Source organism: Hibiscus syriacus, unplaced genomic scaffold (assembly GCF_006381635.1).
Source record: "Hibiscus syriacus cultivar Baekdansim isolate YM2019G1 unplaced genomic scaffold, ASM638163v2 tig00111331_pilon, whole genome shotgun sequence".
Taxonomy (NCBI): domain Eukaryota; kingdom Viridiplantae; phylum Streptophyta; class Magnoliopsida; order Malvales; family Malvaceae; genus Hibiscus; species Hibiscus syriacus.
Window position 1 is genome coordinate 53,832 of NW_024063060.1, and position 27,100 is coordinate 80,931.

Consider the following 27,100-nt stretch of genomic DNA (forward strand, 5'->3'; position numbering starts at 1 on the left):
CTAGTTTAGTGGTAGAGGCATAGTACACAATGCTGGATGTCACGGGGCAACACATCATATTCTCAGTCTTTTTTTCCCATACGTAAATAAATAAGTAAATCATCATTAAAGTCACTAGACTTTAAAGATTTCGACTTTCAAATGATACTCTTTATCCCGAATTCAATATAGTCCTTAATTTTCCATAATTTCCTTTTTGCTTTGAAATCTAAACTTTACTATTTATCAAGTAAATCACCAAATTACCGGAATAAAATATAACCCAAGATTTGAGGTGTGACTTTATTTTTATTTTAAATTAAAAATATGTATTTTATGTTAAAATATTTTAAAGTTAAGATAGGAGTAAAATATATTTAATAAATTAAAGTAATAATATAATATATTTAGTAAATTAAGATAAAATATATTTTTTAAAGTTTAGATAAAAATAAAATATCAGTGACACCAATGATATGTGGTATCACTCAATTGAAAAAATCAATTTATTTTAATTTATTAAAAGTAGGACTAAATTGAGAGAATATTAAATGTTAAGATAAAAACTTAAATTTATTGACTATTGGTTTCTATCCATATAAAAAAATTGGTTTTTTTTTTTGTCTAAAACAAAATATTAAAGGTTAGGATGACAGCGTTACCGTTATATAACAACCGCAATTCTAATAACGGATGCAAGTACTTTTGAGTTTCTCTGCGGGATGCAAGTATTTCTGAGTTTCTTAGGTGTATCATTGTGGATTCTTTTCGTCTTCTTTGATACAAATTCTTTGGAATGATAAGTTAGGAGAGAAGTTACAGTCGACGAAAAGTATTCGATAGGGTTCTCCTCTATCCCATTATCTATTCATGTTATGTATGGAACGTGAAGTGTAATATATTGAAGCTTGCGTGGGATTTTGATGGGCCTCAACGTATTCGACATTTTATTTGGATATTGTTGTGAGGTTGATTGCTTACTAGCGGTAAGCATTGTCGTCAGGGTTTAATTGATGGTCTATTGATATGTCATGTCTACCTTAGGGTTTAGTTGTGTATTGTTCTTTTTGTTATCAACAATGGAGGTCCTTTGTCAACACTAAACATAAATGCAACTTTTCATTTGAGAATATTCAACACTTGGGATTTCTCGTCATCCGGTTCTGATGATAACATTTCCGACGTAATCCGTAAAATGAATAATTTACAGCACACAACACTATACAAATGAAGCAACTGTGCACAGAGAGAGTTGCAGATTAAGAACAACCTTGACGCTCATTTACTGATTACAAACTCCAAAATGCATTAAAAAACTACCATCTTCAATCACGTTCTTCTTATTTTGAATTAAATCCGACAAAAAAATTCAATAACCGAACGATAAAAAAGAAAACGAGACCATCTGATGAGGATGTTACATAGAACATCCCAAACTGCAGCAACCGATGAACTGAACAGAATCCTTAACAAATCAAACCTCAGCAGTTGTCTGCTTCAAACAATCAGCATTGCACAATCCGACAGATCGTACCATTTCTCCCAGTCTGCCATTACAAGAAGTTCTAACAGTTAAGATAATGCAAAGACCAAAGTAATTGAAAAAAGTGCATTTTAGTGTTCATATATATATATATATATATATGTGTGTGTGTGTGTGTGTGTCTATGTAGGTGTATGTATTTCTAACCTGTCGAAACTATTTCTTTCTCTCTCTGGATGATCAGTGCTGTTCCTAGCTTTCGTATGGCGATCCATGCTCCTTCTCGATCTCTCTTTTTTGTCAATGCTGGCTCTTGCTTTGTCTTTACTGTCTGTGCTTAGCCTGGATTTTTCTCTGTGCCCAAAACTTGGCCTACCGTTGTCTCTATAGTCAGTGCTTGGCCTGAATTTCTCCTTGTTTTGGTCGGCATTGTTCGGAGATTGGTGGGACTGATCATTGGGTTTCGGGTCCAATCCGCTGCGTGAATGTTGAAGTTTCTCGATGGCTGATATGAACTTCTTAAGGTGCCTTAGGTACTCAGGGTAAAGTTCCAAATTACAATGGTTCCCACCTTTGAGCCACAATGGCTCATACTTCTCTTTACATAGTTCCCAAAGTTGCTTCCCATGAGAAACGTTCACCACTTCATCTTCAGTTCCCTACAAGACATTGTTAACTAATAATAACCCAGGTATCCATATAACATCAACTGTTCAAATCGAAAACTTGGCATCAAATTTCGTTTTCGAAAATGAATTCTTCGGATGAAAAGGACTCACATGAATGACCATAACAGGGCTTTCAACTAGAGGGATTTTATCAATGTTCTGCAATAGAATCAGAAAAGAGAAGAATTATTGTGACATGTTGAAATAGTAAAAGTTCTCAGTGTTAGTGAATAGAGATTGAAGGAGGCAAAAATCAAACAAACCTTGTAAATGTCGAACCATAATGTACGCTTGACCGGATACATGACACGAAGACCAGACAAGATTGGACTGTGCAGAATTACACCCCTTAAGTGAGGCAACCGAATGGCTAATTCTAAAGCAGGTCCACTCCCAACTGATTGACCATATAATATCGTGTCTTCCTGTTTTACTCCATACATCTCCAAACATTTGTAAGCTGCCTCTATGTCTGCATATGTGTCTTGCTCACTTGGCTATATATATATATATATATATATGTACACCATCATCAGAACAGCGACTCTAGTCTCAATCAATATAAAAGTTAAAAATGCACCAAGATTAACATGGGATTTTGTTTTTGTTCATATTCATGTATCTTAGGCTTGTCCTAGCTAAGATTGATCCTTAGTTTTCCAGAAAATCCAACTTTGAAATGAATAAGAGATGAAAAGATTATACCTTTCCAGTGGATTGTCCATATCCGGAGTAATCATATCTGCATCAACACAAAAATAGAAAATCATATGGTTCTCTTCTTGATTCTAAATTTGCAACTTTTTCATTTCATTTTTCAGGGTTAATCTGAAGGGGAAAAAACAGTGAACATTTGATGTAAAATAGTAACTGACCCCAAAAGATTAACATTCAGATGAACACTAAGCTCAGTGAAAGTATGATACATCTGACCAATATCAGCAGCATTTCCATGGGAATATAGCACTGTCAACGAAGCTGATGGGTTATTCACATACATAGCCACAATCTCATTCCCCTTACTGGTTCTCAGCTTCAATAGGTCCACATTATCTCTCTGGTAATTAACATCTGAGAACTTCATTTTCCCAGTTGCTTCGTCCACAATTATGTTGTAGGAAGGCGGGTTCGGCGGGAAAAATGCAAACTTTGCTGCCATGGATGATGTTGCATTCCCCATTTTCGATCCAGAAGCATAAAAGAAGGATACAATTTGATGGAGATTAAATGTTTTTGGTGTCACAAGTTGACGAAAATTGCATGGTGGGCTATGCTTTGAATTTGAGACTGGTTTTTGTCTAAAACACTAGCAAGAGAACAAAGATTATAGTGATTAGTGAATGAAATCAAACAAGAAAGTGATGACAAGATTCTGAGATTTGGTTTCTGTTTTTACTTTTATGTTTGGATCTTGAGAAAACTTTGGCATGAAAATGGAGATTAAGAGAGGAAGTAAACATGGAAAGCAGAAAGTAAGAGGGAGGAATTTCTCGTCTGTTATTAAGAGTGATTTCCGGCTTCAAAATGGATACAAAGGTTTATTTTCTAATATTTTTTTATTAATTTTTAGATTATGGTTTTATTTATTTGAAATTTGAATTGCAAATTTGCAATTATATGGCTTCTTGCTATGATACAGTGGGCCAAGGTGTTTATTGATAATTCAACGGCACATTTGTGACAAGTTCCATCTTCCCTGTTTTCTTGGCTTTATTGGACAATTAGGCTCCATTAAAAAATCCCCTCAACTAACTTCAAGTTATTTAGTGTTTCATTGCAATCAGATGGACACTTTAATCTATTTGAAGGGTGATAAATTTGGTTAAATCCCAAGTTCTAATTGCAGAAACAAAACTGCTAGATTTTAGGCTTTTGCCATTTCTCATTACCAAAGCCTAAACATAGCCTTTCAATGCGAAGGCTAGAGGGTCCAAATTAAGCCTTCCTTGATGAGCACATTTTCATTTCCGTAACCTAAATAGATTCATCCAGAGGACGTTGCTTTCATGACTGTGATTTTAAAATTTTTATCAACAGCAAAAGTAGATTAATGATGAAGTGGTGGGGATAATCACTAAAGTTATACTTTAAAAGAAATTTGTCTGATGTGTTAGGTGGATCCATTTTTGGAGAGATGAGAGGTAACATTCATGATTTCATATTACTATATTTTATTATCTTTTGTTTGACTTTGAAGCATCAACTAGCTTATTTTAGGTCATTTGAAGCATCCACTTTATTGGATTTTCTCTCCTGGCTCACAAGTTTTGATCTCTTCTCAATGGATCCATGGCCTCATGCAATTGAAATATTTTCAATACCAACATCAGTAACTCAGTATCATTACACTGTGTTGGTTTGGAACAAGAAAGCTTGTTTCTTTATGATTGCTTCATTAATTTGCCGTCTAAATGTGTACAACATCCTTGTTAAAGCAAACAGGTTGTTTACAAATTGCAATTAAAGATTCCAGATGGATGTCCTCCTGCATGGAAACAAATGGTCCACCAGACAAGAATCAATTACAGCCAGCAGCAAAAATCTATAAATATTTTTTGGTTGAAACCAAAGTGTACATGTATCGTAAATACTGTACGTATCTGCTGTTCCCTAGACTCTGGATATGATAGCAAGTGATAACTAACTTGGAGGCTTAAAGATAAACGCAGTCCGTTATACTTTCGTTCACTTTCATTAAGTCATAACACATCGACCTGACTCCACATCAATGAAGCTTTGTAGTATCTTTACTTCTTGGTCTCGGGTCTCCAGTCTCCGCTGCTTATTTGCCACACTCAATTAGCAGGATAGTTCAGCAATTCATCTTCTTCTCCCCAAACCGTATTTCCTCATCTCTGTTTATCCACAGAGCATATCAACCAACTACCATGTCCACTGATACCATCCCAAACCCCAAACCACGAATATCCTGGTCCTCCCATACCCAGGCCTAGGGCTGCATGCTGGCTTTTCTTGACTTCAACAACCCATTTTTCCTGGAGCAATAAATCAGAAAAAAATGGAGCTTTGTTCAAGTTTGTCGATGCTATTGTATTATCCAAGAGGTTACATGTATGCTTATGCCCTTGCCTGTGTACATCTGCGCATGGATACATAAAAGTAGCAATACTAGTAGATAGCATAATCCTTGATTAAAATATATGATATCATACTTGTTCATCTTTTTGCATAAAACTTCCCTCAACTGGTGGAGGTTATCACGAAACAGAAAAAAAAAAAGTTCTGAGCTAAAAGGAAAAGAGTGAGGCCCTATGGATTTTAAGACTATGATGAAACTCGAAGGAAATTGAATCGAATGGAGGTAGCACTATTAGATTGGTCTGGAGAAATCTAGTCAATAAACCACAAAATTCTATTTTCAAACTACATAGGACGAGGTATTCAGGTTTTGAATCCCAATGAGACACTACGTTCAATTCAAACATTAAATGCACCAGTAATATTTACTTGAGAGATAAGTAACTCATCCTGTATTGTAGGGCAACTCTAACGCATTAATGTGGAAAACTGCAGACATGCAGAAATAACCTTATTATTATCTTGATTCTCTATCCTCCATTTTCAATTATAACCCGAAGTAGCAAATCAGAAAGAAATACCTCTTCTAGGCCATAAAATAATTTCAATCTTTGTTCAAACCACTTGTTTATTTGAGAAAGAGAAGGCCTAGATTTTTCTCATTTTTTTTCATTTTTATTGGAATTCTATTGGCTCCTAAGATGTTTTCTACTTATTTTGAAATATCATATGAATGAACTATAGTGCATGGCTAGTAAAAAAACAGGTAGGAAAAAAAAACACTTGCCATTATCAAAATCAACAAAATGAAGGGTATATTGTTTGCAAAATGAGCAGCCTGCCAAGAAGTTGGCATCTCCAAAAGCTGATTACTCTTGAGCACCTGAGATTGAATTTTGCCGATGTAAGCTTGAAATCATGCTAATTAACTTCCATGCTTCATTTCATCCTCTAAGTCACCTAGCTAAGCAGACATATTTATACATCTAGATAAATGCACAAAAAAAAGGAAACAGTTCAATGCAGTTAAAATAGCTTCAATGAGAACTTTATTGGGAAAACAGAAAAAAAGAGGAGACATTCAACCATGACCAAATGAATTCATAGACATCAAGAATTATCAAAAAAAAAAAAATATCATGTAGAAAAACATTTACCACCCCAAGAAAGGGTTTACCTCTTCGTATCAAACACTCCGTGCATTCATGAATAAAGAATGCAAACCACGTTAACCATCCCGATCTTTATATTATACATGACAATTAATAAGGTATCCCCCGGCCTATTCTTTCATATACCATACCATTCATGAGTGAAGGATGTAGAATAGCTTTACACTTCCAGTGATTAGTTAAATTTGTTATGCATTTGGCAGCACTTATTTTCATTCAAAGCACAATTCCTTGGGGTATTACAGATAAATGAAAAAGCATAACTAATTGGGAAAGAAATTGTGAGTGGTAAAAGCTTTCTGATGCCTTAAACAAACCTTCAAGCATTATGTAACTAGCCTTTTTATCAGCTTAACTGTTCTTTATTGACAATAAGAGCGGATAAAAGCATTTATTTGTTTCATATGGAGCGGTTAACTTAAATCAGCAGTGAAAAAAATGCAAGGAACATATATGCAATTTCATATACCTTCAAGCAGCAAACCTCAGCACCAATTATGCTGGTCCTTCTCAATGAAAATATGTTTTTTGTTATTCCTGAGGAAGTAAGCCAGACTTGATTGTCCATGCAAGCATTTCATAAACAGACGTGAGATCACCACATTGCCGGTAAGCATTGAACAAAACATCACAAATTTCTTGATCTGGAGAAATTCCATGAGATAACAAGATACAGAAAAAAGGCCGTGCCACGGTTATCAAACACCTTTTGCACAATCTATTGATAACTGCACTATAATATTTTATTGAAATTTCAAAGCCCTTCTCCATCATTAGGCGGAAGAACATGAATACACTGTACACATCACCCTTCACACAATGTGCTTTGATTATTTGGGTGTAAGCAACCTTGCTCATTTTGATATTTTGTTCATGAAGAGAAATTAGTAGCTTATTAGCATCCTTAAGATTACCATGTACACAGACCATTTATGAGAATGTTATATGTGACTCGAGTGGGCTCAAGACTATTCAGCCACATTTCATTGAGTAACCTAAAAGCCGTTTTAATGTTTCAAGCTTTGCATAAGCACTGTATGATAGTATTATATGTTACTTGATCAGGGTTGAGACCCATATAACACATATCCTGAAGCAATCGGATAGCTTCTTGCAACTTCTGCTGTTTACAAAACCCTTTGATAATTACAGTGCAAGTAACATGAGTTGGCCTAATACCTTTGGCATGCATCTCTTGAAGCAACTTAAGCATGCAACGCATATTTCCATCTTCACAATATGCATTCATAAGTGTGGTGTATGTCACAACAGTTGGTTCCAAGCCATGCAGCCTAATAGTCTCCACTAATCTTCTAGCCTCGGCTAAGTTTCCATTTTTGCAGAACCCATAAATGAGAGAATTAAAAGTCACTGTAGTAGGAGTAATCCCTTTTTCTGTTATTATCTTATATAGCTCTAGAGCCTCCTCAAGATTTCCCTGCCTCACATACCCATCAACCATAATATTGTAGAGAACAATGTCATCTGCCCAGTCATTCATTATCAGAGAATCAAAATACATTCTTGCCTCCAATATCATCCCATTCTCACATAAACTCAAGAGAATAGCCCCGCTTGAAAGAGAACTTGGGGGAATGCCCTTTTTCTTTGTATAGTTGAAGAGCGGTTTGCACCTCTCCTCGCTTGCAGAACCCATGAATAAGGATGGAATATGTTACATGATCTGGCTCCAAGTCTTGCTCTTCCATTTCATAGAACAACACCAGTGCCTCATGAAGCTGTCCGATCTTACACAAACTGCTGAACAATACACTGTATAAGAGGACACTCAACCGTAAACCACATGAAAGCATCTCTTCTCGCAACTTTAATCCTTCCTTGACATTCCCATTCTGACAATGGCCACATATGAGTATTGTATATGTAACAACATCAGGATTCGACCCTTTATCTAGCATTCTTTGAATGAGTATCCAAGCCCCATCCATCTGACCATGCAGACGGAACCCTTTTGTGAGAATGTTATATGTTACCATATCAGGCTCTACACCATGCTTCTTCATGTCACTTGTAAATTGTCACACATCTTCCATGGAACCAGCTATACATAGTCCGTGAATAAGAATATTATAACTATATGCATCAGGAAGTAATCCATACTTAAGCATCATGCAAAAAAATGACTTTGCAATATCAGTGAAACCTAGTTTGCAATATCTTGACATAATTGTATTTAATGAAACAATAGAAGGCCCAATCCCCTTTGCTTCAGTCTCTCGCAGGAATGAAACTGCATCTTGTAGCTTGGATAGCCTACACAGACCATCTATGACTACAGAATTAGTCTGCTTGCTCTGAACAGTTCCAGTAGCTTTGATTTCATCATACACATCCCACATGGTACCAGTGTGCCTCAAATTGTATAAAAGACTATTATAGGTCAGTATTGAAGCATGCAGTTTAAGGTCCTTAATCATTGCAAGAACATAGAGAGAATTGTCGAAACGATTTTTTCTAAAAGAAGTGCATGATTTTGAAAACCGCACCATTTTTTATTCTCTATTTGTATTTTTAATTAAAAAGTAATAAGATTTAAAAAAATCTCTCGTTTCGAAAATTTGAAAATTCATTTACGATAAAAACATACAGTTCGAAGAGTCGCCACCAATATTTGATTAGGGTGTGATTGGGCACCAAAAAATGTGTTGCATTTTAAAAAATTAATTTTAATTAAAACAACAAATGGAGGGTCTGCGTTACCAAAAAATGAGTTCAAGAGTCGGTTACGTGTGGGGAAGGATTAGCACCACCGTAATGCCCTAAATCGGTACCTAGTCGATTAATTGATTTTTTGTAATGAAATTTACAAATTCGATTTTAATTTGATTTATGATCCCAACGAAACAACAACATATGAATTTTACCATATTCCAAAGCATCAAAATAGATTAAATTAAAATTACCCAACCTTTAGAAAGATAAAGAATATTCAATTATTTAAAAATATCGAGACCATATCTTAAAAGTTATAACAACCTTTTCTCGATAAATTTAAATAGCCGAACATTTCTTTTTCTTTCATTCCCTAATTTTAAAGTGATGAATCAACTTCTTAGGTGTCACTGATAGGATAAACTTTTATTTTAAAATCGTTAAAAGCGGACCTCGAATGAGTTATGACAACCCACTTAAAATAATTTTAAATTAAAAGGGTATTACCCTTAATCCAATTATGTAATAATGTCGAGTTATGCGAATGAGGATATCATACAAATTCTACGATGTTAATTAATGAAATGATAAAAACATATCAAGCAAATATAAAAAAATAGCATTAACAAGGTTAACACCAATGAAGTTTCGATTTTAATGAAAAAACCTATATTCTAATAATGTTAATGATGTTAATTTATTTTTTAAAATAAAATCAAAGTTTATATCTATTAGCATACATATGTAAAAAATTAATTAATTATTACAAACTACTTAATTTACATATGATTTATTAAACCTATGTGAAACCTACTTAATTAAACCCTACTTTGTAATAATGTCTTTACATATGGATTATCATGACAAAATAATAATCATAAGGACTAAAAAATAAAAGTAAAATAACTTTAAGACTAAAACCACCAATTAAACAAAACTCAAGTCATAAAACATAACTCCTTACATTTCATATACTAAATTCGAAATAAACCCAAGAATGCATGTTGGACTAAAATGTTAACTAACCAAAATTACAGATTAAATGTAAAAATAATATAAAAATCAAAACAACATAATGAAGAACCAAAATGAAAGGCGCATGAAATATAAAGACTCAATTAGAAACCCGAAAAAGCTTAACCTGAGGACCAAATTGCATCCAACCAAAGCTAGAAGGAGTGCTCTCACAGTTTACCCCCTCAAACTCGGCTAAAAAACCTATTATCCTAATTCAAGACGTCACCGTTTCGATGCGCCATATATAAAATACTTTAGGAAACAAAATAACACTAGCCCCATTATTCTTCTATCAGTCGCAACCCCTCTCACTCTCAAACTCCTCTTACTCTCCATTCCCAAACAACTTCTCTCAATCCCTCACAGCGACGCTCACCAAGGAAAAAGAAGAGAATCCCACCACCATAAATCAGTGGTCACTCCACCTCCAAATAACCCTTTGAACCACGACCGCACAAGGCCGCCATGGCCTCCGCCCAATAGCCGCTCCGACGAGGAGCTAAAATTTGTAAAAGAAACACAAATAAAACCCCAATTCTATATACATTACTTTGTTCTAAAACCTAAAATAAGCCCTAGAGAACCTTAAAATTAAATCCCTAAACATCTCACGAGACTCCGATGACCACCTCTCATGGCTAAGGCAAACTACTTTGCTTCTTTTCTCTATTTATTTTTTGTTTTCCGTTTTACAAAAAATGAAACAACATGCTCGCCCCAAATGAAGGGAAATAAAGAACATTTGAAAATATACGCTCCGTTTTTGTGTGTTATTTCGAAGAGATTCAAAATGAAAGTAATGTTTGATTTTTTTTCTTTTTCTGTCTATTACTTTCGAGTGGAGGGGTCTAAAATCCCTTACATTGATTTTCTATTTGTTTCGAAATAAAGACAAACATAGATCACATTGGAAATCGAAAGGAAGATGAAAGATACCAAAATGGTTATTCGTTAATCCTTACTCTCTGTTGGTCGAATCTGTTTTTCTGTTTTTGTCGAATAATCGAGGGCCCCTTTACGTTTTTTGTGTGTGTTTTGCTGCCTTTTGTTCATGAACCCTGTCTCCTATTATAGATAAGCTCTCTTCAAATGTAATGTTTTTTTGTTAATTTCTCCTTTTTGTTCGAATGGTTGTTGATCCCCCTTTCTCTTGCTATTCGTTGAGCTATTTGTTGATGCTAATGGTTGATGCCTCGTTCCTGATGATGAATATGTTGATGTTTTTTTATTATCCCCTATAATATGATGCCCCCACTTCTTGTGTTGAATCTGTTAATGTCTTGTATTTTGCAGGGCATGGGTCTTCTTATGGGTGGCCGACAAGCATGGGTCTTCTTCGGCGGGTTCGTGTGGCTCGGGCTTTGGTGGGTGGCGCACTATCTCGAGGAGTGTATAGTGGATGATAGCCCCTAGGGGCTTCACGTGGGCACTCAATTGTGGTGTTGACTTGAACCGGGTCGGATCGAGGCTTCAATCAGGTCAGGTTTAGCTTGTTTTATGGGCTCGGGTCTTGAGCTTGTTGCTGGGTCAATTATTTGTAAACTGATTTGGGCTTGTAATATGTACTTTGGACTTTAGATATTTAATTTGGATTTGGGATTGAATTTGTGCTTCAATTTATATCTTAAATTCCAAAATGAAATAAATATGATTATAATCCAATTAAGCACCTAAAGCTTCTCGATTTTCATATTAACCCAAATGCAAGCTTCCATTCATCCTTCATCAATGCCTCCATGTCATTCAAATTAATTTCTCATCGAGTACAAATATCTTTAAATTAATTCCCGATCATCTTCAAATGAATTTAAATGGTCCAGAAAAAATTAGGGTATTACAACTGCCCCTCTTTGCTCGTTTTTGTGAACACAAGAATGTAGCAAAGACAAAAATAACCTAATTTTGTATGACCGTAGCGTCTTTTTCCTTTCTTCAGTCTTCTTCTTGACTTTTGCCTCCATCTTACGTGCACAAACCCTTTTAATCGATTGCTTTACTTCTTCATACTCGAGAATCTTCGATTTCCTCCCACATCTGCTGATCTGATGGTTTGCTCCAACACTCTTCTGAGAAGGCTTAAAATGGCCCGGATAACTTATCATCTTGATGTGAAAACATCCTACCTGAAGGTCTTATGGATGACCCGAAGGATTTATCATCTTGCTCAATAGACTCAACAATGACCCGAAGAATTTCATCATCATGCTCGAAAGGCTTACCGATGACACTTACCAATGGATTTGCTTCACTACTCTTCAGCGAAGGCTTACAAATTACCCGACAGATTTAATCATCATGCTCGAAAGACTTACAAATTACCCGAAGGATTTCATCATCATGCTTGAAAGACTTACTGATGGATTTTCTTCACTACTCTTCGGTGGAGGCTTACAAATTACCCGAAGGATTTAATCATCATGCTTGAAAGACTTACTGATGGCCCGAAGGACTTCATCATCATGCTCGAAAGACTTACTGATGACACTTACTTATGGATTTGCTTCACTACTCTTCTGTGAAGGCTTACACATTACCCGAAGGATTTAATCATCATGCTCGAAAGACTTAATGATGGCCCGAAGGACTTATATAGTGCGAAATATTGGAAATTACCTTCTTAATTCTCAAATATTTCATTTTCTAAAACATTACTTTCTCATTTTTCAACTTTATGTGAAAATATCATACCCGAAGGTCTTATGGATGACCCAAAACACTTATCATCTTGCTCTAAAGACTTACAGATGACCTAAAGGATTTACTCATCATGCTTGAAAGACTTAATGATGGCCCGAAGGACTTATATAGTGCGAAATTTTGGAAATCGCCTTCCTACTTCTCAAAGATTTCATTTTCTTAAAACATCATTTTCTTATTTTTCAAATTCATGTGAAAACATCCTACCCGAAGGTCTTATGGATGGCCTGAAGGACTTATCCTCTTGCTCTAAAGGCTTACAAATGACCCGAAGGATTTTTAATCATCATGCTTGAAAAACTTACAGATGGCCCTAAAGACTTAACTTGTTTACTTGGTAGAAAACCTTTCTTACTTTTTAAAACCTCAAATTTCATATTTTAATAAAAAATCCTTCTCATTTCATTTCATAAAACAACTTATGGTCGGGCCACGTGCCCTGTTTCAAAGTAATGTTTCCTTCGTGGATTGACCCCTTCGTTCCTCAGGTTCTGCCTCTCTAAACATGATTCCATGTATTTGATGTTTAACTTCCAGCTTTCAATTGTCAGGATTTTGACATCCTGCATCTTCTCTTTTCACTTGAAGATCTGTCAAAATCATGTATTTATGCATGAAACACGAATGCAATTAAATGTATCAGTGTAATGCATTTTCTTTTATGCAAATGATGTTTTCATGAATTCATAAATGTTAAATCAATCTTCACTTGATTCCAAAGTGATGAGATTGATCTTCTTCCATTTGATCATTCCTTTCTAGGGTTTGCTCTAGATATCCGTGTAACGACTCATAATTTCCAATTTGCATTTTGAAGAGCCCTCTGATCCTCTTTTATCTTCTTGTCATCTTCGTTTTCTATCTTTAATTCGACGAAATTGTTCTTTCTCAACTTCTTGCCATGGTTAGAAATATGATTGTGTTGCCCCATTTCCGTCATTGGCTCAATTACGCTTTCAGAGTTGTTATTTCGGGACTCTATCATTGATTGATGCTAGAATGGTTTGCTTTACAAGGTGAGCTCTGCTCAAATTCACGGTCTGCTATTGAAACTTCCAGTTGTCAGAATCATTCTCAATATCTTCTTGGTCTGAATCTTGTCATCCCAACATGATTTGGGTTTCTGGTCATGTCCCAAAGTGGGTACTCATGGATTTTTTCGTACCCAGCATATCGTAACTTGAATGTTCTCATTCTGGTGTCACTATACAGTAGTGTTTTCAAGTAGTTTAGGGGTGTCTCTTCACTTTTTCATAAACACTTAAGAAGTGATAAATTCTTCTAACAAAATGTCTTGCATTTTATTCAAGCTGTAATACGTGCCCTTTCTGAATAATGAGGTTCTCTTCTTCTTGATGGGTTATTGACAAAGTCAATAGGAAACGTTATAAGTTCTATTCTTCATTCATTATGTTCTCTTGGACCATCTGCTTCAATATTGTGGAATGCTTCATGTTCTGGCATCGATTCTTCTTCTTCTTCTCCAATAGAGGCACAATGAGCCTCACCAGCTTCAAGGATCTTTCACATTTGAAACTTTCTTGTTTGAAAATGTTTTCCCTTTTCCCTTATTTTAGGGATCAAAGAATGAAAGAATTTTATAAAACATTGTCTCTTAATTCATTCTCACAATCGAATCAAATCATAAACATGAGTTCATAGAATATCAAAATAATCAATATCTCTTTAATGTTTTTAGGGTTATAGCTCTTTGAAAAGTGTCAAAATTGAGGGGTTGGCTTCCTATTTTCTAAGGTTTCGACCACCGAAATGTCATTTCTTTCTTGATAATTATGAACATCGCAACATGCCTTTCTTTCTTGGCTTGGTATTTTAATCGGATGTGGACAAAATGACGCAACTAGCATAATCAATTACTAGACTTTCTAGAACATTTCTATTTCAGTTCTTTGAAATCTTCCATTTGTTCAAGCTTTTTAGACTCTTCTAACCAAGACAGTGCAGAAATATCGATCTAAAATGAAATTTCTGAGTGCTCATGTGAAATTGACTATAACAAGTGTTCCTTAACTCCCTTAGTCCATCTTTACCGAAACTCCTTATTCATAAAATTGATTTAATTTGCCATTGTCTGGCTAGGTGAAATCAGCTTTATTGTAATTAGCCTTTATCAGACTAGCTAAAGGGTTCATCTCATCACAAAGTCTTTGACTTGACAATAATAGTGGAGCATACACCGAATTGCCAAGTACCCGATCAAGGTCATGGTTTGAATATAATCTATTCATAAATCCAGGGTTTTCGAGTTTCCTATATAACCAATTGCCTTAGCGGAATAGCTCAGTTTTATTATATACATATAATATTATAATTTGGGTATACAGATCCAATTTCTTAAGCTTGTCAAGGAGAACATGTCATAGTCTAGGTGTTGTTGGAAGTCAGAAAATCTCATCGTTAGAGTTCAATTTCCAAGCAACTGACCTAAACTAGATTCACCTACTCGACTATTCCATCCATAAATATCATAATCATCATTGAACGTCATCAACAAAAGTATGGACTAGACAGTTTTGTGATGTCATACACAAAAGATGCCCCATGTTGTCCGCTCCTATGCATACTTGAATACCAAGCCTATTGTTCATTTCCTTATAAGAGGAGAAAGCTATATCGGTTCCTGCAATAGAAATGTATGGTGTTCGATTGTATCTTATGGGGATAAAATCAAGGTCATTGTTTTATCAGGTTTCAACCTTGACATTTTGTCAAAGATTTATAACTCTAATCATTTAAAGAGGTTTTGATTCAATTGATATTCAAAGAATTTCAAGTTACAAATTTGATTCAATGTTCACCATCCTTAAAGTAACATGAATTCATTTAAATATCATTACAAAAAACTGATGAGAAAGTCCAAAACAACATGTTCAAACAAGATATGGTAAATGACATAAAGTTTCATAAAATGACTTCTTTCTAATTAGGATGCCCCATTACTCATCTAATGTAGCAATACCTGACCCAAACAGATGCTACATTATATGCTTTGATGCCCCACTCGAGCTCGTCATCCACTATTTAACTAATTCTTGTGTCAGCATCCCATTTTCTACAAGCATCTCTACCTCCTTTAATAGCAGCCTGCAATTTCCCGTAGAATGTCCCAATGCCCCCAAGTGAAAATCACAGACACTATCTTGATCATAGCTATGAGAAGAAGGGTCTGGTTGAACTTTCACTGGACTCGATTTGAGGTATTAACCTTAGCCAAATGGGGATATAAATCCTAGATAGAATTTTGGAATACTTTTAAAGTATTTTTCAATCTTGGGACTTTCTTTGGACGACTCGAGTAACTTGCTGCCCCTTTACTTTTGCGGTTGTGAGAGCTCTAGATGTGACATTCATTCACCTTTTCCTTTTGATCATTTGGACGTTTGGAAGTGACTTTCAAGTTTCCTTTGCTGATTGCATCCTCAATTAACTCTCTAGCCATCATAAGATCCCTAAAGCCATTCGTCAAATTTCCCAGCATTAACTCAAAGAAATGAGCTGAAAGAGAATTATGAAACATACATGATATTTCTTCTTCTAACAAAGGAGGCTGAACTTGTGCTGCCACTCCTCTCCATCTTAGGGCATATTCTTTAAAGCTCTCAGTAGCTTTCATCATTATCCTTTGAAGATTATGACGTTTTGGGGTTAAGTCTTTAACATATCGATATTACCCTAGAAAAGCATCAGCTAGGTTGACTCATGTCTTGATCTGCTCTCTGTTCAAGCGATTATACCATACTACGCTGGCCCAGTAAGACTATCATGGAAAAAATGAATCAGCAAATTATCATCCTTTAAGTACCCTTCCATCTCTTTGCAAAACATATTTAGATGAATTAAGGGCCAACTGGTGCCATCATATTTTTCAAAATTAGGCACCCTAAATTCATGTGGGATAACCAAATCAGGGACCAAACAGAGTTCTCTAGCTTCTAACTCCTTGTGAGAGGCATTAATGACCTTCATATCTATAATGGCTTCATTCAACCACTTGAATTCGTCTTCAAATTGCTCAAAATTGACGAGCCTCATTCTTAAGTTTGAGTTAGATGCTCCAGGGTAGATTATCACTTTTGATGCATTAGTATGATGGCATTGATTTCCTTTATCATCCATTTTCTCTTTACCAACAGCCTTTGGCGCCAGCACATAGATCATTTAATTCGATGCGCCTTACAAAGAACCCGATGTTTGATTCCTCGTACCTTGTTGTAACTCAACCAATTGCTCTTGCAACAGATCTTGCAATTACATATTAAATTACTCCATTGCTTCCATTCGTTTGTTCATTATGATGAGGAGCAGTATGAATGAATGATCTTGTTATTACTGTCACATAACTTTTATAAGTTATTTTGTGTTTTCATAATTAATGTATAAATACTTAAATAAATACATGCAATGTAAATGCAAATGCTAAATGCAAATAAAAAAGGTATCATTCTAGAGTGACCATCTTAAAATAACTTTCATTGAACACAAAGGTTTCGGTACACCAAACAAACTTTTACAGATAATGGACAACTTCACTCCTAGCTTTTCTATCTCATCCAACAACCAATTTAACTTCCACTCATGCTCGGGGGTCGAGTTGTCAATCTGCTTCAATTCTCTTGCAAAGCCAGCTGAATCAACCCATTTGTGAGCCACATTTCATGCTTGGGTCATAACTTCTTTCATGAATTTGTCCCTTTTCTCTATCTTGAGTGCCGATTCTCGGAGCTGCAAACACTGCTGTTGATTTTTCCTTGTAAGAAAGTCATTGTGGTTATGAAAATCTTGTATAAGATCACTACAGTCATCCACCATCTTTATCAACTTATTGTTCTTGACTCTAGTGGCTTCTAGCTCAGCTTCATTCTCCCGCTTGTGACGTTGATATGAAATTTTCATATTGGCTATGGAAAAATTCAACGTCTGATTTTCAGCTTGATAGCTTCCCAAATTATCAACAGCTATATTGCGCCTTCTTTCTACAATCTGTAAATCATGAGAAAACTTCTCGGCTCGACCTTCATGCACCTTACAATTCCTGCTCCACTGTTCAGCGTCATTCTTCAGTTTAGCGACCATGTTATCCACTTGTCTGGGACATTTCATATGCCAACAAATTTAAAAGCTTGACTGATCATTTGGAAAACATCCTGCATGGCTTTCATCTCTATACTCAATTTATCATTTTCACTTCTTAGATGACGAATCTGAGCTTTGTATTTCAGCATACAATCTTCCCCTTGGATGTCCTCACAAATACCCTTACATTTGGTCATTTTTGGCTCAAACTCAACAGGATAATCCGTTACCAAACTAGGTTGTCTTTTCAATTCAAATTCCAATACTCCATGATCTAGAAGAAGTTGGACTCGACGTTTGAAGGTAGAACAATTCTCAATAGAATGTCCTAGAATTCTAGCATGATATTCACAACAAATGTTGACGTCATACCAACTTGGATACGGAGGATATATAGGCTTCACATAATACGGGGCTACTTCTTGGGTTTCTAACAGTGCATCATACAACTCCTTATATGATATTGAGATATAATCAAAATGAGAGCCACCTCTCGACTTGGGTTGAACTGAAGTTTCAAGTTTTACTTCCTCTGATGTTGGAAGTAGATTATCAAATATCACCAAGTTCTTACTGCATGGCTTCTTTTCATTCTTCTGAACTTCTACAGTTTCCACTATTTCTTTGACATTTCCAAACAGCTTGTTGATACGAACAATGATTGTGTGTGGCTTCTCACGCTGGCTAGAATCAGTAGGTTCTAAAGTAATCTCTTTCATATTTGACACTTCAAGATTGTTTTCATCGAGCTCTTTCTTTTCTATTGTAGAAGTCATACTTCTTTTGGCCAAATCATCTATTCTATCCATCATCCTAGACATCTGCTCTTTTAACTCTCTTATCTCCTTTTTCTCTTCTTTAGCCATGTGATCTTTGGGTGCATATCTCTCCACTATTCTCAAAGCTTTCTCAGGATGCAACTTTTTAGCTGTGTTATAGTCTGCTTGATCACGAAACCACTTGTACGTCATGAAAACCTTTTACTATGATGAACACTCACAAATCAACACCTTTTGATTATGTCATGATTATGCAATACAGACAAAGAGAAAAAAACAACATAAAACAAGTTAGTACAAATAAGATATCAAAATGACCAAAAGTAACAATATCAACATAAATAAATAAACTAATGCAAAATAGGAATGCAAATGCAAATGCAAAAGGTGTTAATTCCAAAAGCGATCACTATAGAACAACCTTCATTTAGACAACAAGATTTCGTTACACCATGTAGTCAAAATACAATTGTGATTCTTCATTTCTTTATTTCCTTGAGTTGTACTCCTAAGTCGTCAGTGTACTTTATCACACTTAATGACGCCAAATGTCGAATATTGAGATCTCCATTTTTACTTCAATGCAAAGTGGTCTTCATGTCTTTGTGAAGATCCTCTCGTCCTTGTCCTTAGTATGATTGCATCTATCTTCTGAGGGAATATCTTGGTCTTGGCGCCTTTAAAGGTAGTCTTCAATCAACTTCAAACTTCGTCATTCATGGATCTCTTTCGTCATAGATCTGTCTTTAATCAGTCTCAAGTGTCTTCATCCATCGGATGTCATTCTCCATGAATCATTTGAATGTGTTTGGATCTCCGGATTTCGACTACATGGTTAAGATTTCTTGCTTCATTATGACCAACCTTCCTATTAGTCAACACCTTTTGTTATGATGAACACTCACAAATCAACACCTTTTGATTATGTCATGATTATACAATACAGACAAAGAGAAAAAACAACATAAAACAAGTTAGTACAAATAAGATATCAAGATGACCAAAAGTAACAATATCAACATAAATAAATAAACTAATGCAAAATAGGAATGCAAATGCAAATGCAAAAGGTGTTAATTCCAAAAGCGATCACTATAGAACAACCTTCATTTAGACAACAAGATTTTGTCATACCATGTAGTCAAAATACAATTGTGATTCTTCATTTCTTCATTTTCTTGAGTTGTAATCCTAAGTCGTCAGTGTATTTTATCACACTTAATGACGCCAAATGTCGAATATTGAGATCTCTATTTTTACTTCAATGCAAAGTGGTCTTCATGTCTTTGTGAAGATCCTCTCGTCCTTGTCCTTAGTATGATTGCATCCATCTTCTGAGGGAATATCTCGGTCTTGGCGCCTTTAAAGGTAGTCTTCAATCAACTTCAAACTTCTTCATTCATGGATATCTTTCGTCATAGATCTGTCTTCAATCAGTCTCAGATGTCTTCATCCATCGGATGTCATTCTTCATGAATCATTTGAATGTTTTTGGATCTCCAGATTTTGACTACATGGTTAAGATTTCTTGCCTCATTATGACCAACCTTCCTATTAGTCAACACCTTTTGCTATGATGAACACTCACAAATCAACACCTTTTGATTATGTCATGATTATGCAATACAGACAAAGAGAAAAAACAACATAAAACAAGTTAGTACAAATAAGATATCAAAATGACCAAAAGTAACAATATCAACATAAATAAATAAACTAATGCAAAATAGGAATGCAAATGCAAATGCAAAAGGTGTTAATTCCAAAAGCAATCACTATAGAATAACCTTCATTTAGACAACAAGATTTAGTTATACCATGTAGTCAAAATACAATTGTGATTCTTCATTTTTTTCATTTCCTTGAGTTGTAATCCTAAGTCGTCAGTGTACTTGATCACACTTAATGACGTCAAATGTCGAATATTGAGATCTCTATTTTTACTTCAATGCAAAGTGGTCTTCATGTCTTTGTGAAGATCCTCTCGTCCTTGTCCTTATTATGATTGCATCCATCTTCTGAGGGAATATCTCGGTCTTGGCGCCTTTAAAGGTAGTCTTCAATCAACTTCAAACTTCTTCATTCATGGATCTCTTTCGTCATAGATCTGTCTTCATTCAGTCTCAGATGTCTTCATCCATCGGATGTCATTCTTCATGAATTTGAATGTGTTTGGATCTCCAAATTTTGACTACATGGTTAAGATTTCTTGCCTCATTATGACCAACCTTCCTATTAGTCAATCACTTGTGAATTAACACCTTTAGATGACATGAAGATGTAAATTCAATAAATCCAAAATAGACATAAAACCAAAATGTGTTAGTACAACAAAATAATAAGTATCGTAATTATTAAATAAAACCTACCCTCACATGTTGACTACCCAATCATGCTTCAGTAGATCCTACCCAGCATGATATCTACCCACATGCTTTTGTTAATCGCAAAAAATCCTAACCGCATGATATCTAATTCGCATGCTTGTTCGAGAAAACAAACCTAACCACATGATTTCTAGTTCGTATACATTTATTCAAAAAGAGAAAATAAATGAATCAAAAACATTTCGTTGTGTACCCTCCTCATAGGACTCTTAAGGTTCAGATTAGGCTTGACCTACGTTCAGACTCTATGATCATTATATGCTGGGTTCGGTTCTAAAGTCATAGGTTCTCGAATTGTCCTTGCCGATGCCCCCTTGGGCTGTCGAACCCTCAATTATAACCCATCACAGGCTTTTGGGATCGAGTTCAATTTCTAGGGAACACACCTTCTTATGTCCATGTGGAGGTGAAAACCTCACGAAGATCATAAGGCATGAGCTCCAAGACCGATCCACTATCCCATGTGGAGGTGAAAAAAAAGTCGTCCAAAAAATTAATCTTGATCATTCCTCCATCCACATCGTCATCTGTCGGAGTAAGTCAAAGTGGTTGCTTACACAAGCCGACCTAATACCTATGGGCAATACCGTTAATAGTTGTTCTGTCAACAATAAATCAAAGATGGAATGCAACATCTTCAAGGGTAATAATTGTCTCCCCATAAGGAAAATGAAATGTGTGTGTCTCTGGTCTCAACCATTCTAGTAATGCGTTTATCAATGGAGGATGCAACTTCGTACCACCAATTATAGTGCTAACGTAACCAAAACCGGTTTCATGCAAATACGGAAGAATATCTTCATGAGGGCTCACGAAATGGTTGATATAACACGTCAACGAACATGCATACCCCTTCAAATAAATAAATAAATAAATAAATAAATTATTTGAAATAAATAAATAAATTATTCAAAATAAATAAATAAATAAATAAAAATTAAATCTGCATTTTTCTGCCAATAATCGAATACATGCCTCTGATCAAGCATCAATATCCCGACATAAGAATCGTAATGAAATAGATAAGAGAGAAAATATGAGAGAGATATATATTTTGGAAGAAAGGTGTGATGAATTCGGCTTTGGGGGCCCTATTTATAGGAGTCCTCACACCCCATGAAGTGAGGTAAAAGGTAACTCGTGTTGTATACTCTGCGAGGTTGTTAAATCAAATCAAATTTCAGATCTTTTGAGAACCCGATAACTTGTTGATATCTCGGGAACATCGTATTCTGTGTAATGTGAGGTCATTAATTCCAATATTAAATTGTTTTATCTGAAAAGTGTGTCCACGTTGGATTAAACTTGCGTCTTGTATAATGCGAGGCCTGCACTCGTTTTTCTTAAGACGCGAGACAGTCTTACGTGTGCAGTTTGAGGGTATTTTTCTAATAAATTTGGTTTGGGGTACGTTAAAAAAAATAATTTTTGAGTGTTTTTAAAATAATAACACCCTTTTATACAAAGTAAACTTATTTTTATTCAATAAAAAATATAATATTAGATCTTTCTAACACAATCAAGTCCTTTTTAATATTCAGCTAAAAGATTGGTGAATTCTAAGGTGAGACAACCTAATTTAAGGTCATGTAAAGACGTAATCGAAAATGTTAAAAAAACACAATATTTTAGATTGAACAAAACTTAAAATATTAATTCTTTTTAATACTTTTCAGTTGCACGCATTCTTTATAACATTTTTAGTTAGCAACGAAAAATATTATATTTTTCATAACATTTTTATTTTAACAAAAAATATTTAAAAATTAACATTTTAAGTTCTACGTAACCTGAAATATTATTTTTTTAATATTTTAAGTTATATATTTCCTTAGCCTTATTTAAGGACGCTCACATCATAACATCCATAAAAGATTGGACTGTTTTAGGCTGAAATTGAGATTTAGACGTGGCTTTCAAGAATAATTAGTAAAACAATTGAGGATATCTCTATTAATATGCTGCTTACCCGTATCGGACTGCCGTACCAACAAATTTCTTTCGTCCATAAAATTATTAACTGTTGTTTTTAATTCAAACTACAGGTTAATAATGTTTATTAAGTTTTACTTGATTTTATTTTCTTTAAAAATAAATATGCCTTTTAGTCCTAATAAAAAAATAAGTATTTAAAGTACAGTTTTTATTAATATTGGAAATTTAAAGAATTTTTATTCAAAATAAGTATATTTTTCATTACATTTTTTGTACTTACACTACAGTAGCCGTTAAAAATATATTAAATACTACTTGTTGCGTTTATATATATATATTTAAAAAAATTGAAAAATAAAAATAATACTTTTTAAAAGAAAAAATTCCTCTCCTCCTCCGTCCCAAATTCCTCCTCTCTCTAATTGTCTCCTTTCTTTGGTTATTGGGATTAAATTCCAACTAAATCCCACATATTAAATTTAAGGTCAGAGATTCAAGGTTTATGTATTTTTTTCATTAAACCTATTTTTATAATTACTTTTTTTAATAAAATGAGAGAAAAGAGGTATAAGCCTAGCTCATGATACATCATTAATCATGTTAGAAAAGTTATATTGCATATCTTTAGGAAGGCTTCTCTAATTTCATCGGGTGATGCTCGGAAGATATGGAAACCAAAATTGCATGACCATGCTGAGCCGATTAAACCATCAACAACTCTTACATTCATGAGGTGTGTGGATAAACTGTAAATTCTGACTTTGATTAATCAGTTCACCGATATGTAACAGTATCGAGGATCCTCCACCCGTTCCAAGAAACCCATGAATCTACGACAAAGTTTTATCGCAATCACTTTCAACATGGTGAGAATTCAAATTTCAAATCAACGTTAATCCGTCGAAAATGCTTTATAATTCCGCATCAAGCTCCAATAACTTATAATCCGACCATCCTCATGGCTGCACAGAACACCGTCACAAGTAGATAAAATAATTAGAATCTTCTAAAGCGAGCTATAGAAGCGGATGTTGATTGGTTGCGAAAGGTTTGAATATACACTTTCGCAACCAATCTGGATTTAAAGCGAGCTATAGTACCATCAGAGTTTCTTAATCCGGAACAACAGTCTACAACCAATAATAGATCGACCTGCAGGTAGAGCAGTAAGTTCCCAAGTTTCATTCTTCATCAACGCATTGTAATCATCGAGGACCACTTCTTTCCAATGAGGGTACGCCAGCGCATGATGAACTGTAGTTGGTTCAACATCAACCATGGAAGAATGAATAAGTAGTGGCACTGAACACACAAGGTTTGAATATACCCAGCTTGCTTCGAGTTACCATGGGATGTTGATTGGTAGTAAGAGATGCGGATGTAATTTTGTTGGTAATGCTTAATCCCACATAGAATTGGAAACACTAGTAGGAATTGTATTTAAGGTTCACATTCTTCATTCCCTTGTTGAGTGATAGAGAATAAGACGTGGCAATACGTGTTTTTAACATGTCTGCATGAATATTATCTTTTTAGATAAAATTTGTAAGGAACTTTTCTCTGAAATATTAAATGAAAAATGTGAAAGGTTCATCTGATATTTATAGGCTACTAAGACTGTTAAAGTTCGAATATTTCAGATTATAACAACTGATTATTAGTTGTCTGAAATTAAATAAATTAAACAGTTACTTTCCTAAATTAATCAGAACTTAAGATGTATCTGGACTGGTTTTCATATTTGTTCATGGGAGAAACAAGTTGTTAATATCAGGAGTTACATGAGTTACCTGATTTAATTTCAGGAGTTATAACTGTTGAGTTTTTATGCAATGAATCTAGACTCTTTTTGAGTCGGATTCATCAAGATATTTTAGGAGTTACAAAATGGTTTAAATTCAGAATTAAAATCAAATTTAATTTGATTTTCTTGTTGGATGAATTTACCCTTACTTCTAGCCTATAAATAGATAGTTGAATTCAGCTTATCAACACACTCTCTACATTCAGAATTCACTCCCCAAGTGTTTTCTAAAGTTGTTCTCTTCGTGCTTTCCGATTAGAAGTGCAATACCACCATCAGTCCACTTCGGTTTCGGGTGTACGAAATTTGGAGCGACCGTGTTAACCTCGGGAGACGATCCGCCTATTGGAGCGATTACACACATCGGGGCGAATTCGTTTCTAAGGCAGTTGTTAATACCACGACACATTTAATTGGTTCTTTATTTATATATTTCAGCATATATTTTTCCAGTTAATGCTAATGCCTCATTTTGCAGCAGTCTATTTTACCAACAAGTTTCTCGTATGGGGCTGTGATCATGCAACGTAGGACTAGGAGCATTGTCGGAGATAGAATTCTCATTAGCAGGACTACTGAGAGTGCATCGTGTCCACTAAGTCAGAAGTTTGTGTATGTTCTGGCGTAGTAGGAAGAGGTGTATGCACATTAGTTGCAACACATACACGTTCAGCCCCTAGGATTATTCGAAGAGAGGATCATGTCCGAGCAAATTGAGGAGGATCTGGTGATATATGCGAACAATCTGTAATGGAAAAACATGTTCATCAAATATCAAACTTCGAGAGATAAATATACGGCCATTAGATGCTAAGCATTGGTAACCACGACATTGCATAGAATTTCCAAGAAATACACATGGCTCTGAGCGAAATGCTAGCGTACATGGTTGAAAAGGTCTCGTGTGCGGATAACGACACCCAAATACCCTCAAATGTTTAATATCAGGCGTCTTTCCAAAAAAAAAAAAAAATTGGAAAGGAGACTCTGTCCATCAAGGACCTTGGTGGGAAGCTGATTAATAACATGTACGGCGGTCACAATCGCAAAGGACCAAAAATGAAATGGCATAGCAGCACGAGCAAGCAGAGTCAGCTCATCGACAAGTACATGTCTGTTCTTGCGTTCAACAACACTATTTTTTTTAGAGGTGTGAGGACATGTAACACAATGTTGAATCCCATTCTTAGCTAGCACTAGGGACAAACTACGATACTCACCGCCCTAGTCGCTTTGAAGGGCTTTAAGTGTAGCTCCAAACTGATTTTGAATCATCGTGTAAAAGAGTTGAAAAGCAGTAATCACTTGGTCTTTATATCAGAGAAGGTAGAGCCAAGTGTGATGAGTGTGAACGTCTACAAACAACACATAGTATCGATATCCATTTGAAGGAATATGAGAGGGCCCCCAAAGATCAGAGAAAACAAATTCAAATGGTTTAGTATAAGTGGTGTGAGAGGGAAAAAATGGTAGTCTATGGCTCTTCCCCGTTTGACACGATTGACAAACACCCAACCTTTTATTCACCATTCTCGTAAGATCAATATTACAACTTTTGCAAGCACGAATTAACACGTCATGAGCAGGATGACTAAGACGATCATGCCACAACTCATAATTAGTTGGAGTATGACTAGCCAAGTACACTGCAGGTTGAGTAACACCATCTAGCGAAGTCCTAAGAAAAAACGTATACAACTCATCCACTTTTGTTCCTTCCAACAACACTTCTTTAGACCTTTCATCGCGAACTATGCATTTCCAAGCATGAAACTCTAAAAATAAACCGTTTTCTTTAGCAAGCTTGGACATTAATATTAAATTATTAGTAATATATAGTACGAGAAGAGTATTGTTTAATTTCAAATTGCGCGAATTAGCAAGTAAAGAGGATTGACCCACGCGATCAGTAGACAAACCTCTTCCATTATCAATAATGAACCTACCAGGACTAGAGTATCCACGAACCACTATTCTTGATCGCTAGTACACCATCTGATCGAGACTTATCCGAGTGAAGCGCAGCAGATAGGGATTGACCATGTGAACCACAAGCACACTCATGAGAAGCAATATGAGCACAAAAATTGCCGCGGTTTGTACAAGAGTCATCCGATCCCAAGGAAGACTTATCAATGCTAGAAGACACCCCTCGAAAACTTTTATCAAAACGATACCAACATCTATCAACGAGATGGCCGTTTTTCCACGGAGTTGGCAACGAAAGCAATTACGGCCTCTGCCACGACCTCCCAGGTGTCCTTAAGAACGTCCACCCCTTTAGTCTCAAAAGCAAACCACGACAGCCGAATTGGACCTCTCAGAAATAGACAACTGAGAAACATTGGCATTTATTCAGAGAGTTCTGAAGCT

The 27,100-nt window shown here is 35.3% G+C and overlaps 1 protein-coding gene and 1 pseudogene across 1 annotated transcript; both read right to left on the reverse strand.

Moving 5' to 3' along the window:
• Positions 1-1,130: 1,130 nt before the first annotated feature.
• Positions 1,131-3,611, reverse strand: LOC120158879 (alpha/beta hydrolase domain-containing protein 17B-like). Its single transcript, XM_039169607.1, has 6 exons — positions 3,006-3,611; positions 2,836-2,872; positions 2,394-2,627; positions 2,242-2,289; positions 1,670-2,121; positions 1,131-1,526 (listed from the first exon to the last, which is right to left on the reverse strand). The coding sequence occupies exons 1-6, from the start codon at positions 3,308-3,310 to the stop codon at positions 1,454-1,456; spliced, it is 1,149 nt and encodes a 382-aa protein (XP_039025538.1). The 5' UTR covers positions 3,311-3,611; the 3' UTR covers positions 1,131-1,453.
• Positions 3,612-6,872: 3,261 nt separating this feature from the next.
• LOC120158865 lies at positions 6,873-18,643 on the reverse strand (annotated as a pseudogene).
• Between the last annotated feature and the right edge of the window lie 8,457 nt (positions 18,644-27,100).